At 34.3% G+C, this 19,775-nt stretch overlaps 1 protein-coding gene across 1 annotated transcript; it reads right to left on the reverse strand.

The window, feature by feature from the left end:
- Window positions 1-4,322: 4,322 nt before the first annotated feature.
- LOC308642123 (olfactory receptor 52E4-like) lies at window positions 4,323-5,261 on the reverse strand (the record flags this gene model as incomplete). The annotated part of the gene is made up of 1 exon (XM_081280729.1): window positions 4,323-5,261. The coding sequence occupies one exon, from the start codon at window positions 5,259-5,261 to the stop codon at window positions 4,323-4,325; it is 939 nt and encodes a 312-aa protein (XP_081136855.1).
- Between the last annotated feature and the right edge of the window lie 14,514 nt (window positions 5,262-19,775).

Genomic DNA, 19,775 nt, shown 5'->3' on the forward strand with positions numbered 1-19,775 from the left:
AAAATAAATAGTTGTAGATATAGGAAGTAAAAAGACTGCAAAAATAATAACTACAGATTCTATCAGTATTATTCTAGTATGACTAGAGAGATGGTTAAACAAAAAAACCCATCTCCATCCGCTTGTAAAACATTTTAGATCTGTCCTCCTTATCTTCTATTTCAGGGGTAGGTTCATATGAGGTAATATCTTACAGCCCAAAGAATGTTTAGGGGAAACGAATTAAGCATAAACATCTCAATCAATTTTGAAGTTGTTATTCACTGAATATGGGCGGATAGTTCTCTTTTTAGAAATAAATTAGAAGACAGTTAAGAAAATGAAATCTAAATAATTTGGTAATGAAACTGACAAAATTGACTGAATATATATGGTTCCAAATTTATTTTGAATAATATTTTTACATCAGAAATAATGTAGAAATTGAAGAACTAGTAAAGGATGTAAAGAACTTGGTACAGTGTAGCCATGATTGTGCAATTAAATGTGCTCCTCAGAAGAGCTCTTTGTTTGATCAGTAAATCAAATTCAAAGGAGTAGATCCTTGTTACATTATGCAATAGGAGAATATGTCTATATTTATATCCTAAATTGTCCCCAATTTTATTTATTTATTTTTTTATTGGTTGTTCAAAACATTACAAAGCTCATGACATATCATCTTCCATACATTTGATTCAAGTGGGTTATCCGTGTTCCGGTGTCCCAAATTTTATAGTAAATTATTTGATACATTAATTTTCACTTTCTTTGAAGACTTAGTATGGTATTAATTAGAAATTCGGATAAAATTAGAATTTTTTTTTTCAGTAGGGTGAAAGAGAGTGAAGGAGTTAGGCACCCTGGAGCCTATATGGCATGTGTCAGTAACAATCTTGGGCAAACAGAAGAGGAAATTAGTAAATTATTCTCTCTTCATCAAGCTATTTTTTTTTCTGTTTTATAATCTGCAATTCTTCACTTTCAGTTCATTGATGAATACCTTAAAGAAATTGATTTACCCTTGACCTTTTTGTTCACATAAAATACCAATGTGTGTCTTACAATCTGAAAAAACAAGGGATTAGAGGCAAATACTGGTAAGTCTCCTATTTTCACTGAGAACTACTTACCCTCAGAAAATACAAAAACAAAGGGCAAGATTATATGTCAAATTCTAAAGCTAATGGTAATTACATTTCTCATAGGAAAGTATGGCTTATAATTCTCCTGTCTTTTCCCTACTTTATACATTACTCAAACACCTGTCATATTTCCACAGAGCCAAATAATAAGTTGCCTCTACATCAACCCCTTTCATTTCCAAAAAATAAAGAAATATTAGAATTAACTGAAATCTAATTGACTATAATCCAGAAAGTTTGGCTACAAGCTTGCTTATGTCCTTAATTATAGGAGGACTAAAAATTTTTTTAAATTACCTAATTACCTGTGACAATATTTTAACTCTAAGCTGCATTAGTTTGACTCATTATCTTTTTTTAATGAGGATAAATATAAATATATAACAGAAAAATGGACAAAGAAATCATTGAATAAAGCTAGCTTTAAAACCCCTATTCCCCACCCCCCTTTTTTTTCATAAAATAAACTGCCATCACTTTCATTCAGTTCCCAATTTTTAGGAAAAATTTACTGGTAAGATCTGAGGAGTAGTCTAGCATATAAAAAGACTGGTTGTATCAACTGTTTCCATTCAAATTTCCATCACATATAGATGTTAATGGAAGAGTCAATGTATTTTTCCTCAAGTTTGGACTGATCTCAGAGCATCATTACCCTTATGACTCTCCCAGAGTATCATGATCCTTCTGACCTACAGATTTATTTATCAAGAGCAAGCTGGTCTCTGTCCTGGAAAACAAAGCCAGAAAAATTTTAGGGGATTTTGGAGAAAGATGTCTCCCAGGAACAAGAACTAGTAAATATCAGTCTTGGGTCACATTTAGAGCAAGGTTATTCTCAACTCATTAAGAGTGAGATCAAGTGAATATAAGAGATAGAGATTTCTGGAAACAGAAATGAAGAGTAAATATTGCCATTGCCCTCTGTCATATGGCAAGACCTGTAAGAGAAGCACACACACAAAGTTTCAACAGTATTCTTTATACAAGAGATAGCCTTTGAACGATTGTTGACTATTAACAGAGGATCAACATAGTCAGATTTGCAATTGCATTTTGGGAAGTCATTCTGAAGGTTGTTTGGTGGGTGAATTCTAAGAGGGAAATGTAGAAAGAAAATTGAATTAAAAGTGATGGCAATCATTGAAGCAAAAGGTAATGAGGACATTTCCTCAGGTTAAAGAATACATCAGAATTCCCTTCTTATTTCTATTTATCACTTCGGGACTTTGATCTTCTTTCTATTTATGAGACATGCATATATTACACTTAAGGATACTTAATGATCTCCAAAATTCTGTATCTACATACAAAATGGTGCATGACTTTGACCACAGCCATTACTTGAGTATGAGTGTGATGTCAGTCACTTCAAGTGAAACCTCTGATACATGATGAGGGAATTATAAGCCGAATGAAGCCACCAGGCTCAACAGTGAAGTTCATGCACAGGAGGATACTTCAACATGTTGAACTGTTAAACTTGCTCTCTGTTGACAGACCTACATTCTGACAGGATCTTTCACTTAAGCATTCTCCCTTGTATGGCAGACCTGCACTAGGGATCAGGCACTTGACGCTCTCAGTTCCATTTCTTTTCCCTCTGTAGTTGGAAAGGACCTATTCCAAAATTATTAGCCCAGACTCATTTTCAGGCTGACATTTCTCTTGATATTTCTCTCTCTCTCTCTCTCTCTCTCTCTCTCACACACACACACACACACACACGCGCACGCGCGTTCATGATGGTTTATTCTCACTCTAACTTGAAAACTTCTTTTCAACACAAGGATATGACATAAAATAAATTACTTCTCTTCATTTTTACTAATAGGAGTGAAATGAGTCCTCACTAAAAACAGGCATTGAGGGAAAGTAGCAGTTAAAATATAGGGCAATGAGGGATAAATCAACAAAAACAAGTAAGTTTGGTACTTCTGCCAGAGGCCTATGGAAAATGAAAGTGACAAGACTTCATGCCAGAACCCATGGCTACTTCTGGTCCCCATTCTTAATGAATAGTGCAGTTTTTTGTCTTATAATATGTGGGAAGAAATCTCTAAAGAGACACAAAAGAATATACGAATCAGATTGTAGAAGATATAATGTCTTTTATACCAAAGAAGTTTTGTCAAGCTATATTGTTCCAAAACTGTTGAAATTTTATCACTACATATATGCCCATATAACACATACTTTTCCTTAGCCAGATGTTATGAAATATTGGAAGTGGCTTCAATCTGCATTGGAAATAATTGTCTTGGATTTGGAGAAAGATATGGATAAGGTCGTTTATGTGAAAGTTAATGTCTGACCACATTGTGAAGAATTTGGGAATAAAACATGAAATGACTAAAGCCAATGGAGATTCATTTAGGTGATAAATGTATTCTGAAATTAAATTCTGATGTGGGTTACAAAACTTTGAAAATGTGGTAAATGTGAAGAAAGATATTGAATTCTGATATATGTCCTTCCTCTATCTGAGGTAGTTTCCCCCTCTGCTCTTAGTTTTCAGAAATTTTATGAAGGATTAATAATGGGTTATATTCAATGTTTTCCCTAAATTTAATAATGTGATATTTTTACTCTAAAAATATGGTAAAATACATTGAATGATTTTCATATGTAATAGTTGCCCTTACATTTGCGAGATAAGTGCTACTTGCTCATGGTATATGATTGTATTATATAATTATTAATTCAATTTTCATGAATCTTCTTAATCATTTTTATAGCTGTTTATGAAAAAATCTGACTACTGATTTTACTTTTGCATGATGTCTTCTTCTGGTTTTGGTATCATTGTAGAGCTGGCAACAGAAAATGAATTTGACTCTTTCAGAGACAGAAATAAGGGATAAACAATATGCAGATGTCAGCAACTCTTTGTGAAATTAAGATATACAACCTAATAAATGTAATATTGACAGATAAGTAGGTCAGAGAAGAGTTAGACAATATTGATTTATGGGTCAAAGCCTGAAGAATTTTATGCTCTCAAAATCTTCCTTTAGTAAAACCAATATAGAAATTTTACTAATGAGGGAGAAACATAATTGTCCATGTGTTTACACGCTAAAAATCGATGAAGTTTGAGTGGCTCTTAAGCTAATTTCAATTTGCAGCACTCTGAGAAATGTGCCTGAAAGAAAAGAGGAACCTGAAAGAATTTATGAACTTCTGAGGACACTTGAGTTACTCTTTCTTTACGAATAGTCTCACAACTCGTTCTCGAATTTGTTTTGTCCTGACTCCATAAATGACTGGATTTAAACAGGGAGGAACAACTACATACAGATTGGCCAGGAGGATGTGAATGTAGCGAGGGATGTTTCTACCAAAACGATGAGTCATGAAGGAGAAAAATGCGGGTGTATAAAAGGCTAAGATGACACAGACATGTGAGCCACACGTGCTAAGTGCTTTGAGTCTGGCATCCCTGGAAGGAAGGCGGAAAACAGCCTGTAGGATCCGAACATAAGAGAGGGCGATAAGGATCAAGTCTAAGATCAGCACAGCAATGGTGAACAAACCGTAGATGATGTTGACCCTTATGCTGGCACAGGCAAGGCGAGCAATTCCCATGTGCTCACAGTAGGTGTGAGGGATGATGTAGTGTCCACAAAACGGAAGTCGCTTGAGTAGAAGGCAGAAGGGGATGACAAGTACGACTTGCCTCCCCACTACCACAGAGGCCATGATAGCCACCACTCTATTGGTGAGAATTGTGGTATATCTCAATGGGTAGCATATGGCAACAAAGCGGTCAATTGCCATGGCCAAGAGTACAACAGATTCCATACCAGTGTAGGTGTGGATAAAGAACATCTGCATGAGGCAGCCTTCAAAACTTATCTCCTTGAGGTTGAACCAGAAAATGCCCAGCATCTTGGGGATGGTAGAGGTGGAGAGGCCTAGATCAATTAAAGACAGAAGAGCAAGAAAATAGAACATGGGTTGATGAAGACTCTGTTCATTCTTGATCACATACAAGATTGTGAAATTCCCCATAAGTGCTATCAGGTAAACAGCAAAGAAAGGGAAGGCAATCCAGATATGGAAAGCTTCTAGACCCGGGACTCCCAGAAGGAGGAAGGCAGAGGGATATGAGTCAGTGCCATTGACAGAGGACATCCTGCTGAGGATTCTGGGAAGATCTTCTACTGTTATCTTCGGTACTTCTGTGGAGACATAAGAGAATACATCATGGTCAAATATCACTATGTTAAATAGCAAGTCAATCAAACTCTAAGAGAACAGCCCAAGGGAATTACTGGACCATTACTATCAGAGATACTCAAATTATTAACTGTCCCATTTAATATTGCCTGAGGATTGTTGAGGTTAGAAGCTGTCTTTTCTGGTGGTAATGTGTTTCACAATGATCTTTACTCATTCTTTTATGCAATGCTTATCTATATAAACTAGTATCAAATGAAACCCCTCCAGTAACTAGAACTTTTATAACTTCATGTTACCATGGTTACAGAATCAAGCATATACTTAAGATAAAAGTATTCAAAATGTTAGAAAAAGAGAGAAAAATTGAAATGGGAAGAAAATTTGTAGGTGATGGTTAAAAAACTGTACTCTTCCATCTGTCTTTCAGAGCCCTGTTCTATAGGTGTATTTCTTACCAATTTCTTAATGAGACTCCTATGGTTGATGAGTCAAGTATTAGTGTTTTGCTATTTTAATGGATTAAAAAATTTGTGATTTACCATACAAACTAATAATGCAAAAATGATAATTTTCTTGGAGGTAGGAAAAACATTTAAATTTAGCATACGTTCATGATATTAAAAAAAGAAACTTCTAGCAAACTTAGGAAAGAATTGTGTTCAACTTGATGAACACAAATGCAGCTAATACACTGGATGATGAGACACAAAAAGGCTTTTCCTATATAGTGGAAAATACATCAAGAACATAGGCAATTCTATGTGATATCTCACTGGAAAAAAGAAAAGAAGTAAGAAATAAGTAGGTATCAAAACTGAAATGAAAAGAATAAAGTTTCTTAATCATAAAAAATATAAACGTTCAGGTAGAAATTTAAAAATTTAGAACCATTTAGAATATAATTACTTTGGTATAAGATCCAATACTTTTCTATATAGAAAAACATTGAAATAAAAAATTTATAAAAATTTAGAATACCACTTCTGATGTAATAACAAAAGAAGTATTAGTGATCAGCACTTAAAATTATAAAACATGAAAAAGAAATTAAGAAGTCACATGTATGTGTGCACAAGTAGGTATAGATCCATTATTTTCAAGACTGAAATATTTTAAGATGTTAGTTCTTCTCTAATGGTCAAATTTATAAATTAAAATAGTTTCAGCCAATACCAAAAAAATTAGATGTATTTTGAGATAATGACAGATATACCCTAAATTCACTAGAAAAATAATAACTAAATAGTGTAACATATGTTAAACAATTTCAAACCCATTATAAAACTAATATAGTAAGGAAGAATGGCATTTAACAGTGATGGAAGTACAGGTAAGCCAGAATAGAGCAGAAATAGACACATTTTATATGCACAACTTTGTATTTATAAAGAGACCAATATTGCAATTCAATGAAGATAAGAGACTCATTTTTCTAGAAATGATACTAGTAAAACTGAATACATTTAGCTTAAAAATCTCTAATTACAACATTACAATACATGTAATATATTAATTATATTTCTGAGGTAAGTCAAGCATTTTTAATTTAAAGCTCTAGAATATTTATAATCAACAAAGGAGAATATCTTTGCCCTCCAGTAATGGTTTCTTATGACACAAAACATGATAACCATAAAAAAGAATCCATTGCCTGTTTTTAAATCTTAAAATATACTATTAAGAAAGTGAATTTTAGAAGGCACAGATTGGAAGGAAATAGCTACAATCCCTATTTTTGAAAAAGAATTTCTGTTAAGAACATATAAATATATTTATAGATAAAAAATAAGAAAAATAGGGGAAAAATAAAATACACAAATAACATTAAAATTCTCAAAATCATCAGAAATTGTAAGTTAAATGTACAAAGACATAGTACTACACACCCACTGGACCGGATAAAATTAAAAAGCATTAAATCACCAAATTTTGGCAAGGCTATGGAACAAAGGACTCTTCTACAAACAGTGTTACCTAAAAAGTGCCGAATTTAGGCCAAGCCCAGTGTTGCATGCCTATAAGCCAAGGGACAGGGGAGGCTGGAGCAGGAGGATTGTGAGTTCAAAGTCATCCTCAGCCATTTAGTGAAAACTAAGAAAACTTATAGTAAAAATTAGGCACAAAGAAAAATTGGAAAAAAGGCTGGGAATGTGGCTCAGTGGTTAAGTGGTTCAAACACCAGTACCACAGAATGTTTACATAAAGAATGCTTTTCAGTGTTAAATATGGATTACTTATAATGCAAAAGCATAAATGAATCAAAAATAATTGTGCTGAGTTAATGATATTCACTAATAACAAAAAAATACTTACTATATTATTCTATTTATATAGAGCTCCAGAGCATGACATGAAATCATAGATTCAAATTATCAGGTGGATTATTGCCAAGAGCTGGGAAAAGTCAGGTATGAACTGGAAAGGAACATAAACAGTTATTTTAAGGTAATAAAAAAATTCCATCTTTATGATGGAATAAAATATATATATGTGTATACACACACATTTGTCAAAAATGTATAGGTAAGTTAGTACATTTAAGCATAAATGCATTTTATCTTAAAAATCAATTTCAAGCTTGGAGAAAAATAACAGAATGATTATGGTTGTTGAAACAGGATGATGAGAATATTATCTTTCTCTGTTTCCTTTTTTCCTTTCTATTTGTTTCCAATACTTTATAATAAATTGGTATAAAATGTTAATATACTTAAAATAAGTGTTATCATTATACTTTACAGAGTACTATCACCTACACAAGTATAATTTGCTTTAATCAAATATTCAATTTTAGAGCTTCTTTTAGAGACATTATTATATTTGAATAGAATATTAATTTATTGTACTTCATAAAGAAAGAAAAAAATTCAAAAATTACCATATTTATATTTATATTCACATTAAAATAATATTTAATAAATACCCTTGGAATTTTAAACATTCTATTATGACTTCTGTTTTGAATTGTATTTACCTTTTATTCCTTTATATGTGTATTCTCTGAAGGTTCCTCTCCCCTTTATCAGCAGTTGGGCCATCATTAGGAAACAAATGCCCTTTTCAATATTTCAGTGATAGCAGGTCTGATTCTGAGATTACCTTTATTTGACATATATAGCAATAAGAACATTTTATATCTAAAGTTTAAAGCATATAGTAATACTACAAAAATATGTTATTTTTGTTGAGCCTATAGATTCAGAACCAAAACATCTCAACAGCATTGCTTACATTCACTATGCATTGGTAGATGGTGACCTAATAGAAGTACCAGCTTCCAACTCACATTTCAAACCTTCCCACCTTTTCCAAAGTTATAAGGTTAGGGACTTATTTGAAGAACTCATGATTTAAATGATGTCAAATGCAATGACATATACTATAATAGGAAGTATTATGACATGCTATTCCTCTTACTAGAATGTTCTTGCTAACTAAGGCCCACTCAATGCCCATCCTGCCCATAGATTCTCTATATATCAAAACCCATCTCTCTACTGTGGTTGATTGTAAATCAGTTCATTTGGTATTCAGGACCATTCCCTTTGGACCTAGGCAAACCTAGGTTTATGTTTTCACTCTCCCACTTACTAATGATCTTAGAGAAATCATTCCCTTAGCTTAATTTTATTTATCTGTGGAAGTTGAGAAAGTAATAGTATCAACCCATACCACTCTACTAGTAATAAAAAAGGTATCAGGTACCTAACGAGTATTCTGACTCTGGATCTTTATTAACATTTCTGGAATAATGTGCCATTACTATTATCCATGGGTATGATTCTTTGTGCTAATACTTGATAACTAAATAAAATGCAACATTTCACTAATAGTATAGACCAGAAATTTGTTATTCTAGAAGGGACCATGTAAATTGAGGCCACATAATTTAGTATAAGTTGAAGGTGAGCAAATTTATTTAATTAGATTAGGAGCCTGTTTTAAAGCATATTCAATATATTCTAGGCCCTCATTGCATATTTAGTTAGGTAACAGAAGTAAAAACCTTTAGGATTACTTTAAGGACGTCCACTAGGGAAACTCATTTTTTCTGGGGGAAATTTACAAAATAACTTGAATTTTATCCTGAAACATGGAATGTATAGAATGGAATTGGCTTCGTCAAACAAAATGGGATTCTGCACCTCAAATTTGCTTTTTTTTTTAAAAAAAATAACTGAGATTATGAAAACATTATCATCTTTATAGAATATGAGGACTATCATACACAAGTAGAGAAACTGTTGACAACTCAGAGTGTAGAACTCATCCCCAAAGCCTTCCAGCTGATAAGATAAAGCAACTATTTCCAAGATTACTACCATGCTGATCTGTCAGGTGCGGTCCATAGATCTGGACACTTGTCACTCACCAGGGCCCACGTCTGCAGTGAAAGTGCACTTCTTGCACTGCCTCTTTCTGCAGGGTCAGGCTGGCCTTTGTGTCCAGGATCCCTGCTTTTATGCCTCTCAGGAGGATCACTATGACAAGGAGGTAACTCTCTGGAGAAGGACAGCCTGGCTCAATCTGTTCAGGAACTAAGAGCATCTGAAAGCTTGGGTCAAGCAATCTTATCCCTGTTGGTTCAAAGCTACATCTAAGGAACCAGGAATCCCTGTTGTATGTTCTCTCATAGGCACACCAACTTTTTATGTTGGACATCTTTATTTCCAACTTTTTTATCTTCATATGTCTCTCTAATTATTTTAATCGTGGCCTTTTGGCATTTGGAAACTACATTATTTTTCAAATATGTCCTTGCCCTCTTTTATTCACTTTTCTAACAATAGCTTTACTTTATATAATTATATTTTAATTACATCTATCATATCAGGTAGGCTTCTAAAGTTTTTTTAACATGTGATTGTTTATAGTCTATTTTTACATTAAATCATAGCAGATAGATTAAAGAAATTGCCCAGGAACTCAACAATTCATTTCAAATTCTGTTATACAATAGATTTGTGGCTGTATATAAGCTGTTAAATTCTGAACCATAAATAACTATGAAATGTGAACTAAACAAAGTACAAAATGTAATTCCCAAAATATTGTAAGTAGATAAGAAATATCAGATTATATTTTTAGTAGTAATATTACTTCTTTTTTTCCAATTTTTATAATTTGTTCTAATTAGAATGCACTTTGACACACTATACATAAATGCAGTATAACTTCTCATTCTTCTGGTTGGACATGATATAGAATCACACCAGTTGTGTAGTCATATATGCACATACGATAATAATGTCCTATTCATTTTACTAACCTTCCTACTCTCATACCCCATCCTCTCCCTTCACTCCCCTCTATCTAATTCAGTGTACACTAATTGTTTCCTGGCTCCCACCCTTATTGTGAATTAGCATCCTCATAGCAGGGAAAACATTCTGCCAATGTTTCTTTATGATTGGCTTATTTTACTTAGCATGATATTCTTCAGCTCCATTCATTTATTGGCAAATTGTACTTACTTCCAAAGAATAAAAATGGAAGCAAGACAAGAGCTTACTGATAAGCTCTACCTCAACTAGGTGACTGAGTTCAATGGCAACAATGACAATTCACGTTGATAGTAATATATATTTGATATGCAAAACATCTGGTATGCAGAAGTATAAATTGTGATTTCCCTCACTCATCATTCCCCTCAGATCAGTTAACATTGGTTTAATCATGGGAAAAGTAATCATACTAATTCCAGTTGAGGTATATTTTTACAAAATTTCTGACTAATGCTCCCAAAACTATTAAGTCATTAAAAACAAGAATATCTGAGGAACTGTCACAGCCAACAGGATCTTAAGGATACATAACTATAAATGAAATGTGGTATCCTGAATGGAATAACATAAGAGAAAAAGTATATTAGGTAAAAACTAAGAATATCTGAGTGAAGTACATTGTGTCATCTTCATTCCAACTTTTTTTATCTTTAGTCAATAATAATGTATCAATGTGATTTATCAATTGTAACAAATGACCCTGCTGATACTAAATGTTAATGATTGGAGAAATTATGTATCATTGTAAGAAAATTCTTTGTACTGTATTTTTATTTATCTGTGATCTGCAAGTGCCGCAAAAACAAAACCATTTATTTGAAACTTTTTAAAAAATGTATTGAAAAACTACTAGCTAAGGAATGACCTTAGAGATCCAGGAGAGAGAAACAAGATGTATTCTCTGATATAACAATAATTTTCTTCTACTAATGAAACAAGATTATTGGCAACGGAATACACAAAAAGATCAATGCATAAAACAGAGAATCCAGAAACACATGGATTTATTTGACATATGAAAGTGGTCGCCCTAAAGATCTGTGTCACTCTTCACTCCTTTCCTGAAAAAGCCCTGTTCCTACCACTGAAAGCCTGAAACTTGAGGTAAGTTAAACTAATTAGGAGGGGATAGTAGTGGGAGAAATTTTTAAATAGCTCAGTTTACCAGTTTAGATGAATATCTAAACCAAGATATGCTATACAGGTTTTACTAAGTAATAAACCAAATGTTTCAAATGCCATTTGTTTGGTTTACATGTCTTATTTTCAAATGTCAATATGTCCACATTTAAAGAACAGAATGTCATTCATTGATGCTTCAATAACTGCTGAAATCCAGAAGACAGCTCCATGGCAGCTAAGACGTACGTGAGTTTCTACAGAACATTTTAGTTCTAATTATTATAAAAAAAATTTACAGAATTTCCACTCTATATCATGAAATGCTTTGAGGGCTATACAAGCATTAACTTTTTAAATTTCCACAATGTTTTGCACTAGGGATTAAACGATTCAGTTTGTAGAGTGGGAAATGGAGACAGAAATAGAATTGCCAGTTAAGCAGAATCTGTTCCAGGTTCAAAGCCGGGACTCCACTCATTATCACATGACATGAAGTTCCTTTGGATACTTGAGAACAAGTTTTAGTCACAGAAAGCCCTTTATAGAGTTTTGCCTCCAAATTATTACCTCTGGGTGTGTGCAACAAGGAGCATTCACCTCTCTTCAATGCAAATTTCATTTTTTTCTTGTTACCCAAACTAGTCAATATGTAAGTCTTTCATAATTTATTTTTTTATTGTTATGAATAGGATTAAAAAATACTCCTTTCACAGATCAGCTAGTAGTTTTGCATAATAATAATGAATTCCTGGAAATGCCCAGCTCGAAGGTTGAAGAATAACTGGATTCTCAGAATTTCTGAACTGCTAGAGCCTCCAAAAGAAAGATGTCTTGTCTAGATCAATTCTGTTTAAGCTTTTCTTATTCTTTTCCACTATCAGGGTAGCACGGGCACATGAAAATCCTAAAAAAATCCTCATTCATCTATTTGAATTGTTGTTCTATTACATATATTAGTCATCCTACCTTAACATATTAATTTTGAGAGCTACTAATTGGTGTAGTGTTTAATTGCATGGAAGATAAAAATCAAGTGAAGCAAAAATTTTCACAGAACTCCAGGGAAAGGCTAAGTCACTACAAATCCTGAAAGTATCATAGTACAGGATGGAATCAGTGTCAGTAATTCTGGTTTGTTGGTTCAAAGAAGGGAAAGTGTATATAAAGTCAGGATTTTAAGAGATACTGATTTATTCAATTCACACTTACATTTTTAAGACATTCAAGTTAATAATTTTATATGTTCATTATGGTTCCAAATTGATGTAAATTGTCAAATCAGAATATTCCAGGGAGCTTTACAGAAATTTCGAGTTACTCTTTCATACCTAGTGATTGACAATCACCAGCATCAGGAAATTCAATGTTTATTTTTACCACACAGTCCTCCAGGTATTATGTAAAGTTAGGGTTAGGAACCCACTGCTGTGAAAGTAATCCTCTTTCAATGTTTATAGGAACTGAGTGAGAAGCTTTATTTGCCCTCCTGACTACAATTAATTTGCATAACCTTGAGAGGCAATTCAGTTGTTGCACACATAACTTCCTGGCAGAGCTGCCAAACTTGAAGTGCTCCAAACACCTGCTGGGAGACCAGCTTTATTCAATGTTCAATCCCCCATTCTAAGCACAGTGCAAAATAAACATTTGCTAGAAAATATGAATAAAAAAGAGAAAAAGAATACTCTAATGAATTGGTGGCATGTAGGAGGAAGTTTTGGAGGGTGGCAAGACTCTTTATTCCAAAAAGACACAAAACAGATGGTGGACATCAAAGAGGAGGGAAGAGGATGAATGGCATAGTGAAAAACCACCATATTTTAGTGGGATCTAGAAAATGCGGTCAGCATGTCTTTTCTCAGCTGTGTGCCCTTGTTGCAGAAATCTCAGTCCTTGTCCCCAGTGTCAATTAATGCCAATTTAATAATGAGGACACTGTTTTGAGGGGGAAAAAGTTCTTTTATTGCTTTGCTAGTAAAGGAGAAACACAGGGGACTCCTGTCCCTGAAGTTGTGATTCTGCCCATCAGGGAAAATAGAGAACTCTTAAAGGAGGTATTCAAAGGCTATATTCCAGGTGTACTGAAATATAGGGGATCCCAGGGCACCCATGGTATGTTAGGATTCACTTGTTAATTTGGGAGAGTCACTGCTTAGCCCCTCCAGCAGACCTCTCCTTCCTGTGGAACAGAGATAACTGAAGGTAAGCTTTTTCTTTGACCCCAGGTTAGGGAGGGGGAGGGGGAGAAAAGGAAAAGAACAAGTCTTTTTTTTTTTAATTTTTATTGTTGGTTGTTCAAAACATTACATAGTTCTTGACACATGATATTTCATGCATTTGTTTCAAGTGGGTTATGAACTCCCATTTTTACCCCGTATACAGATTGCAGAATCACATCGGTTACACATCCACTGTTTTACATATTGCCATACTAGTGTCTGTTGTATTCTGCTGCCTTTCCTATCCTCTACTATCCCCTCCCCTTCTCTCCCCTCCCCTCCCATCTTCTCTCTCTACCCCATCTACTGTAATTCATTTCTCCCCTTTGTTTTTTTTCCCTTTCCCCTCACTTCCTCTTTTAAGTGATTTTGTATAACAATGAGGGTCTCCTTCCATTTCCCTGCAATTACCCTTCTCTCTCCTTTTCCCTCCCACCTCTCAACCCTGTTTAATGTTAATCTTCTTCTCATGCTCTTCCTCCCTACTCTTTCCTTAGTTGCTCTCCTTTTATCAAAGAAGACATTTGGCATTTGTTTTTTAGGGATTGGCTAGCTTCACTTAGCATAATCTGCTCTAATGCCATCCATTTCCCTGCAAATTCCATTATTTTGTCATTTTTTAATGCAGAGTAATACTCCATTGTGTATAAATGCTACATTTTTTTATCCATTCATCTATTGAAGGGCATCTAGGTTGGTTCCACAGTCTAGCTATTGTGAATTGTGCTGCTATGAACATCGATGTAGCACTTCCCTGTAGTGTGCTCTGTTTAGGTCTTTAGGGAATAGACCGAGAAGGGGAATAGCTGGGTCAAATGGTGGTTCCATTCCCAGCTGTCCAAGAAATCTCCATACTGCTTTCCAAATTGGCCGCACCAATTTGCAGTCCCACCAGCAATGTACAAGTGTACCCTTTTCCCCACATCCTCGCCCGCACTTGTTCTTGTTTGACTTCATAATGGCTGCCAATCTTACTGGAGTGAGATGGTATCTTAGGGTGGTTTTGATTTGCATTTCTCTGACTGCTAGAGATGGTGGGCATTTTTTCATGTACTTGTTGATTGATTGTATGTCCTCCTCTGAGAAGTGTCTGTTCAGGTCCTTGGCCCATTTGTTGATTGGGTTATTTGTTATCTTATTGTCTAATTTTTTGAGTTCTTTGTATACTCTGAATATTAGGGCTCTATCTGAAGTGTGAGGAGTAAAGATTTATTCCCAGGATGTAGGCTCCCTATTTACCTCTCTTATGGTTTCTCTTGCTGAGAAAAAACTTTTTAGTTTGAGTAAGTCCCATTTGTTGATTCTAGTTATTAACTCTTGTGCTATGGGTGTACTATTGAGGAATTTGGAGCCCGACCCCACAATATGTAGATTGGAGCCAACTTTTTCTTCTATCAGATGCAGAGTCTCTGATTTGATATCAAGCTCCTTGATCAATTTTGAGTTAACTTTTGTGCATGGCAAGAGAAAGGGATTCAGTTTCATTTTGTTGCATATGGATTTCCAGTTATCCCAGCACCATTTGTTGAAGATGCTATCCCTCCTCCATTGCATGCTTTTAGCCCCTTTATCAAATATAAGATAGTTGTAATTTTGTGGATTGGTCTCTGTGTCCTCTATTCTGTACCAATGGCCCACCCACCTGTTTTGGTACCAGTACCATGCTGTTTTTGTTACTATTGCTCTGTAGTATAGTTTGAAGTCTGGTATCGATATACCGCCTGATTCACACTTCCTGCTTAGAATTGTTTTTGCTATTCTGGGTCTTTTATTTTTCCATATGAATTTCATGATTGCTTTATCTATTTCTACAAGAAATGCCATTGGGATTTTGATTGGCATTGCATTAAACCTATAGAGAACTTTTGGTAATATCGCCATTTTGATGATGTTAGTTCTGCCTATTAATGAACAGGGTATATTTCTCCATCTTCTAAGATCTTCTTCTATTTCTCTCTTTAGGGTTCTGTAGTTTTCATTGTATAAGTCTTTCACCTCTTTTGTTAGGTTGATTCCCAAGTATTTTATTTTTTTTGAGGACATTGTGAATGGAGTGGTTGTCCTCATTTCCATTTCAGAGGATTTGTCTCTGATATACAGGAATGCCTTTGATTTATGTGTGTTGATTTTATGTCCTGCCACTTTGCTGAACTCATTTATTAGCTCTAGTAGTTTTTTTGTAGACCCTTTTGGGTCTGCTAGGTATAGAATCATGTCAACTGCAAATAGTGATAATTTAAGTTCTTCTTTTCCTATTTTTATGCCTTTCTTTCGTCTGTCTACTTGCTCTGGCCAGTGTTTCAAGAACTATGTTGAACAGAAGTGGTGAGAGAGGGCATTCCTGTCTTGTTCCAGATTTTAGAGGGAATGCCTTCAATTTTTCTCTGTTCAGAATGATGCTAGCCTGAGGCTTAGCATAGATAGCTTTTACAATATTGAGGTATGTTCCTGTTATCCATAGTTTTTCTAGAGTTTTGAACATAAAGTGATGCTATACTTTGTCGAATGCTTTTTCTGCATCTATCGAGATGATCATATGGTTCTTATCTTTAAGTCTATTTATGTGGTGAATAACATTTATTGATTTCCGTATGTTGAACCATCCTTGCATCCCAGGGATGAATCCTACTTGATCATGGTGCACAATATTTTTGATGTGCCTTTGTATCCGATTCACCAGAATTTTATTGAGGATTTTTGCATCTATGTTCATTAGAGATATTGGTCTGTAGTTTTCTTTCTTTGAAGTGTCTTTGTCTGGTTTATGGATCAGGGTGATTTGGCCTCGTAGAATGAATTTGGAAGTTCTCCCTGTTTTTCTATTTCCTGAAATAGCTTGAACAGTATTGGTTTTAGTTCTTCTTTAAAGGTTTTGTAAAACTCTGCTGTATACCCATCCGGTTCTGGGCTTTTCTTAGTTGGTAGTCTTTTGATGGCTTCTTCTATTTCCTCAATTGATATTGGTCTGTTTAGGTTGTCTATATCCTCCTGACTCAATCTGGGTAGATCATATGACTTAAGAAATTTATTGATGCCTTCACTATCTTCTATTTTATTGGAGTATAAGGATTCAAAATAATTTCTAATTATCTTCTGTATTTCTGAAGTGTCTGTTGTGATATTGCCTTTTTCATCCTGTATGCTAGTAATTTGAGTTCTCTCTCTTCTTCTCTTCATTAGCATGGCTAAGGGTCAGTCAATCTTATTTAATTTTTCAAAGAACCAACTTTTAGTTTTGTCAATGTTTTCAATTGTTTCTTTTGTTTCGATTTCTTTGATTTCAGCTCTGATTTTAATGATTTCTTGCCTTCTACTTCTTTTGCTGTTGTTTTGCTCTTCTTTTTCTAGGATTTTGAGATGAAGTGTGAGATCATTTATTTGTTGGTTTTTTCTTTTTTAAGGAATGAACTCCAAGCAATGAATTTTCCTCTTAGAACTGCTTTCATTGTGTCCCATAGATTCCTATATGTTGTGTCTGTGTTTTTATTTATCTCTAAGAATTTTTTAATTTCCTCCTTGATGTCTTCTATAACCCATTGATCATTCAGTAACCTATTGTTTATTCTCCAAATGATGCATGATTTTTCCTTCCTTCTTTTATTGTTGATTTCCAGTTTCATTCCATTATGATCAGATAGGATGCATAGTATTATCTCTACTCCTTTATAATTTCTAAGAGTTGCCCTGTGGCATAATATATGATCTGTTTTTGAGAAGGATCCATGTGCTGCTGAGAAAAAAAGTGTAACTGCTTAATGTTGGTTGGTATCTTCTATATATGTCAATTAAGTCTAGGTTATTAATTGTATTATTGAGTTCTATAGTTTCTTTATTCAATTTTTGTTTGGAAGATCTGTCCAGTGGTGAGAGAGGTGTGTTGAAGTCTCCCATAATTATTGTATGGTGGTCTATTAGACTCTTGAATTTGAGAAGAGTTTGTTTGATGAACATAGCTGCACCATTGTTTGGGGCATATATATTTATGATTGTTATGTCTTGTTGGTGTATTGTTCCCTTGAGCAGTATGTAGTGTTCCTCTTTATCCCTTTTGATTAACTTTGGCTTGAAATCTATTTTATTTGGTATGGGTATGGACACTCCTGCTTGTTTCCGAAGTCCATATGAGTGATATGATTTTACCTTCAGTCTATGTGTGTCTTTTCCTATCAAATGCATCTCCTGTAGGCAGCATATTGTTGGATCTTTTTTTTTGATCCATTCTACTAGCCTGTTTCTCTTAATTGGTGAGTTTAAGCCATTAACATTTAGGGTTATTATTGAGATATGGATTGTTCTTCCAGCCATATTTGTTTATTTATGTTACTTAACATTGTTTGTTTTTCCTCTTTGATTATTTTTTTCCCTTTACTGTACTACCTCCCACTGTTGGTTTTCATTGTTATTTTCCATTTCCTCTTCCTGTAATGTTTTGCCGAGGATGTTTTGAAGAGATGGTTTTCTAGCTGCAAATTCTTTTAACTTTTGTTTATCGTGGAAGGTTTTAATTTCATCTTCCATCCTGAAGCTTAATTTTGCTGGATACACAATTCTTGGTTGGAACCCATTTTCTTTCAGCGTTTGAAATATGTTGTTCCAGGATCTTCTAGCTTTCAGAGTCTGTGTTGAAAGCTCAGCTGTTATCCTGATTGGTTTACCCCTAAATGTAATCTGCTTCCTTTCTCTTGTAGCTTTTAAAATTCTCTCCTTATTCTGTATGTTGGGCATCTTCATTATAATGTGTCTAGGTGTGGATCTCTTATGATTTTGCACATTCGGCATCCTGTAGGCTTCTAGGATTTGGGATTCTGTCTCATTCTTCAAGTCTGGGAAGTTTTCTCGTATTATTTCGTTGAACAGATTGCTCATTCCTTTGGTTTGGACCTCTATACCTTCCTGTATCCCAATGACTCTTAAGTTTGGTCTCTATGTTATCCCAAATTTCTTGGATATTCTGCTCATGGTTTCTTAACAGTCTTGCTGAGCTATCTGTATTCTTTTCATGTTGAAATACTTTGTCTTCATTGTCTGATGTTCTATCTTCTAAGTGTTCTACTCTGCTGCTAGTACTCTCATTTGAGTTTTTAATCTGGTTTATTGCTTCCTTCATTTCTAGGATTTCTGTTTGTTTTTTATAACATCTATCTCCCTGTATAGTTGATCTTTTGCTTCTTGGATTTGTTTATGTAATTCATTGTCAAAGTGATCTTTCATTGTCTGATTTTGCTGTCTAATGTCTTCCTTGAGACTCCAGATCATCTGAAGCATGTATATCCTGAATTCTTTATCTGACATTCCATCTGCTGCAGATGTTACCTCTTCTAAAGTTGAGTTGACCTGTATTGCTTGTGGTCCTTTCTTTTCTTGTCTTTTCATACTGCTCGAGTTTCTTTCTGCTTGGTGAAACTGTTGTGTTATTGAATTTTCCCCCTATATATTTATATTGCTCTTGTGTAGTTGCAAATATCAATAGTACATCATCTAAGCACACGTTTTCTGTATTACTACATTTATAGCTAGACTCTATGTCTACAAATGTTGGTTTCGATTATCGTTTACAAATATACTCATTAGTTTCATGAAAGGCATACCGTTTCTGGTAGCTTGAAGAAAAATGAATTTCAGGTGTAGGATGTTATGTTTATGGGGAAAGGAGTGAGGTTGTGGGGTTAATCTAACTTAGTAACTTTGGAGAGCTCTAACCAATAGATGGGTAATTTATGGAAGAATGTATAGATTCAAATTCCTATCTGCATTTATAAGATTACCCTACTTATGAATAATAAAATTTAGGGGGTTGCAAGTGGGATAGAGGGAGTAAGAGGGAGGAAAACAAATAACAA

The sequence above is a fragment of the Spermophilus citellus genome (assembly GCF_964194105.1).
Source record: "Spermophilus citellus genome assembly, chromosome: 2".
NCBI classification, from domain to species: Eukaryota; Metazoa; Chordata; class Mammalia; order Rodentia; family Sciuridae; genus Spermophilus; species Spermophilus citellus.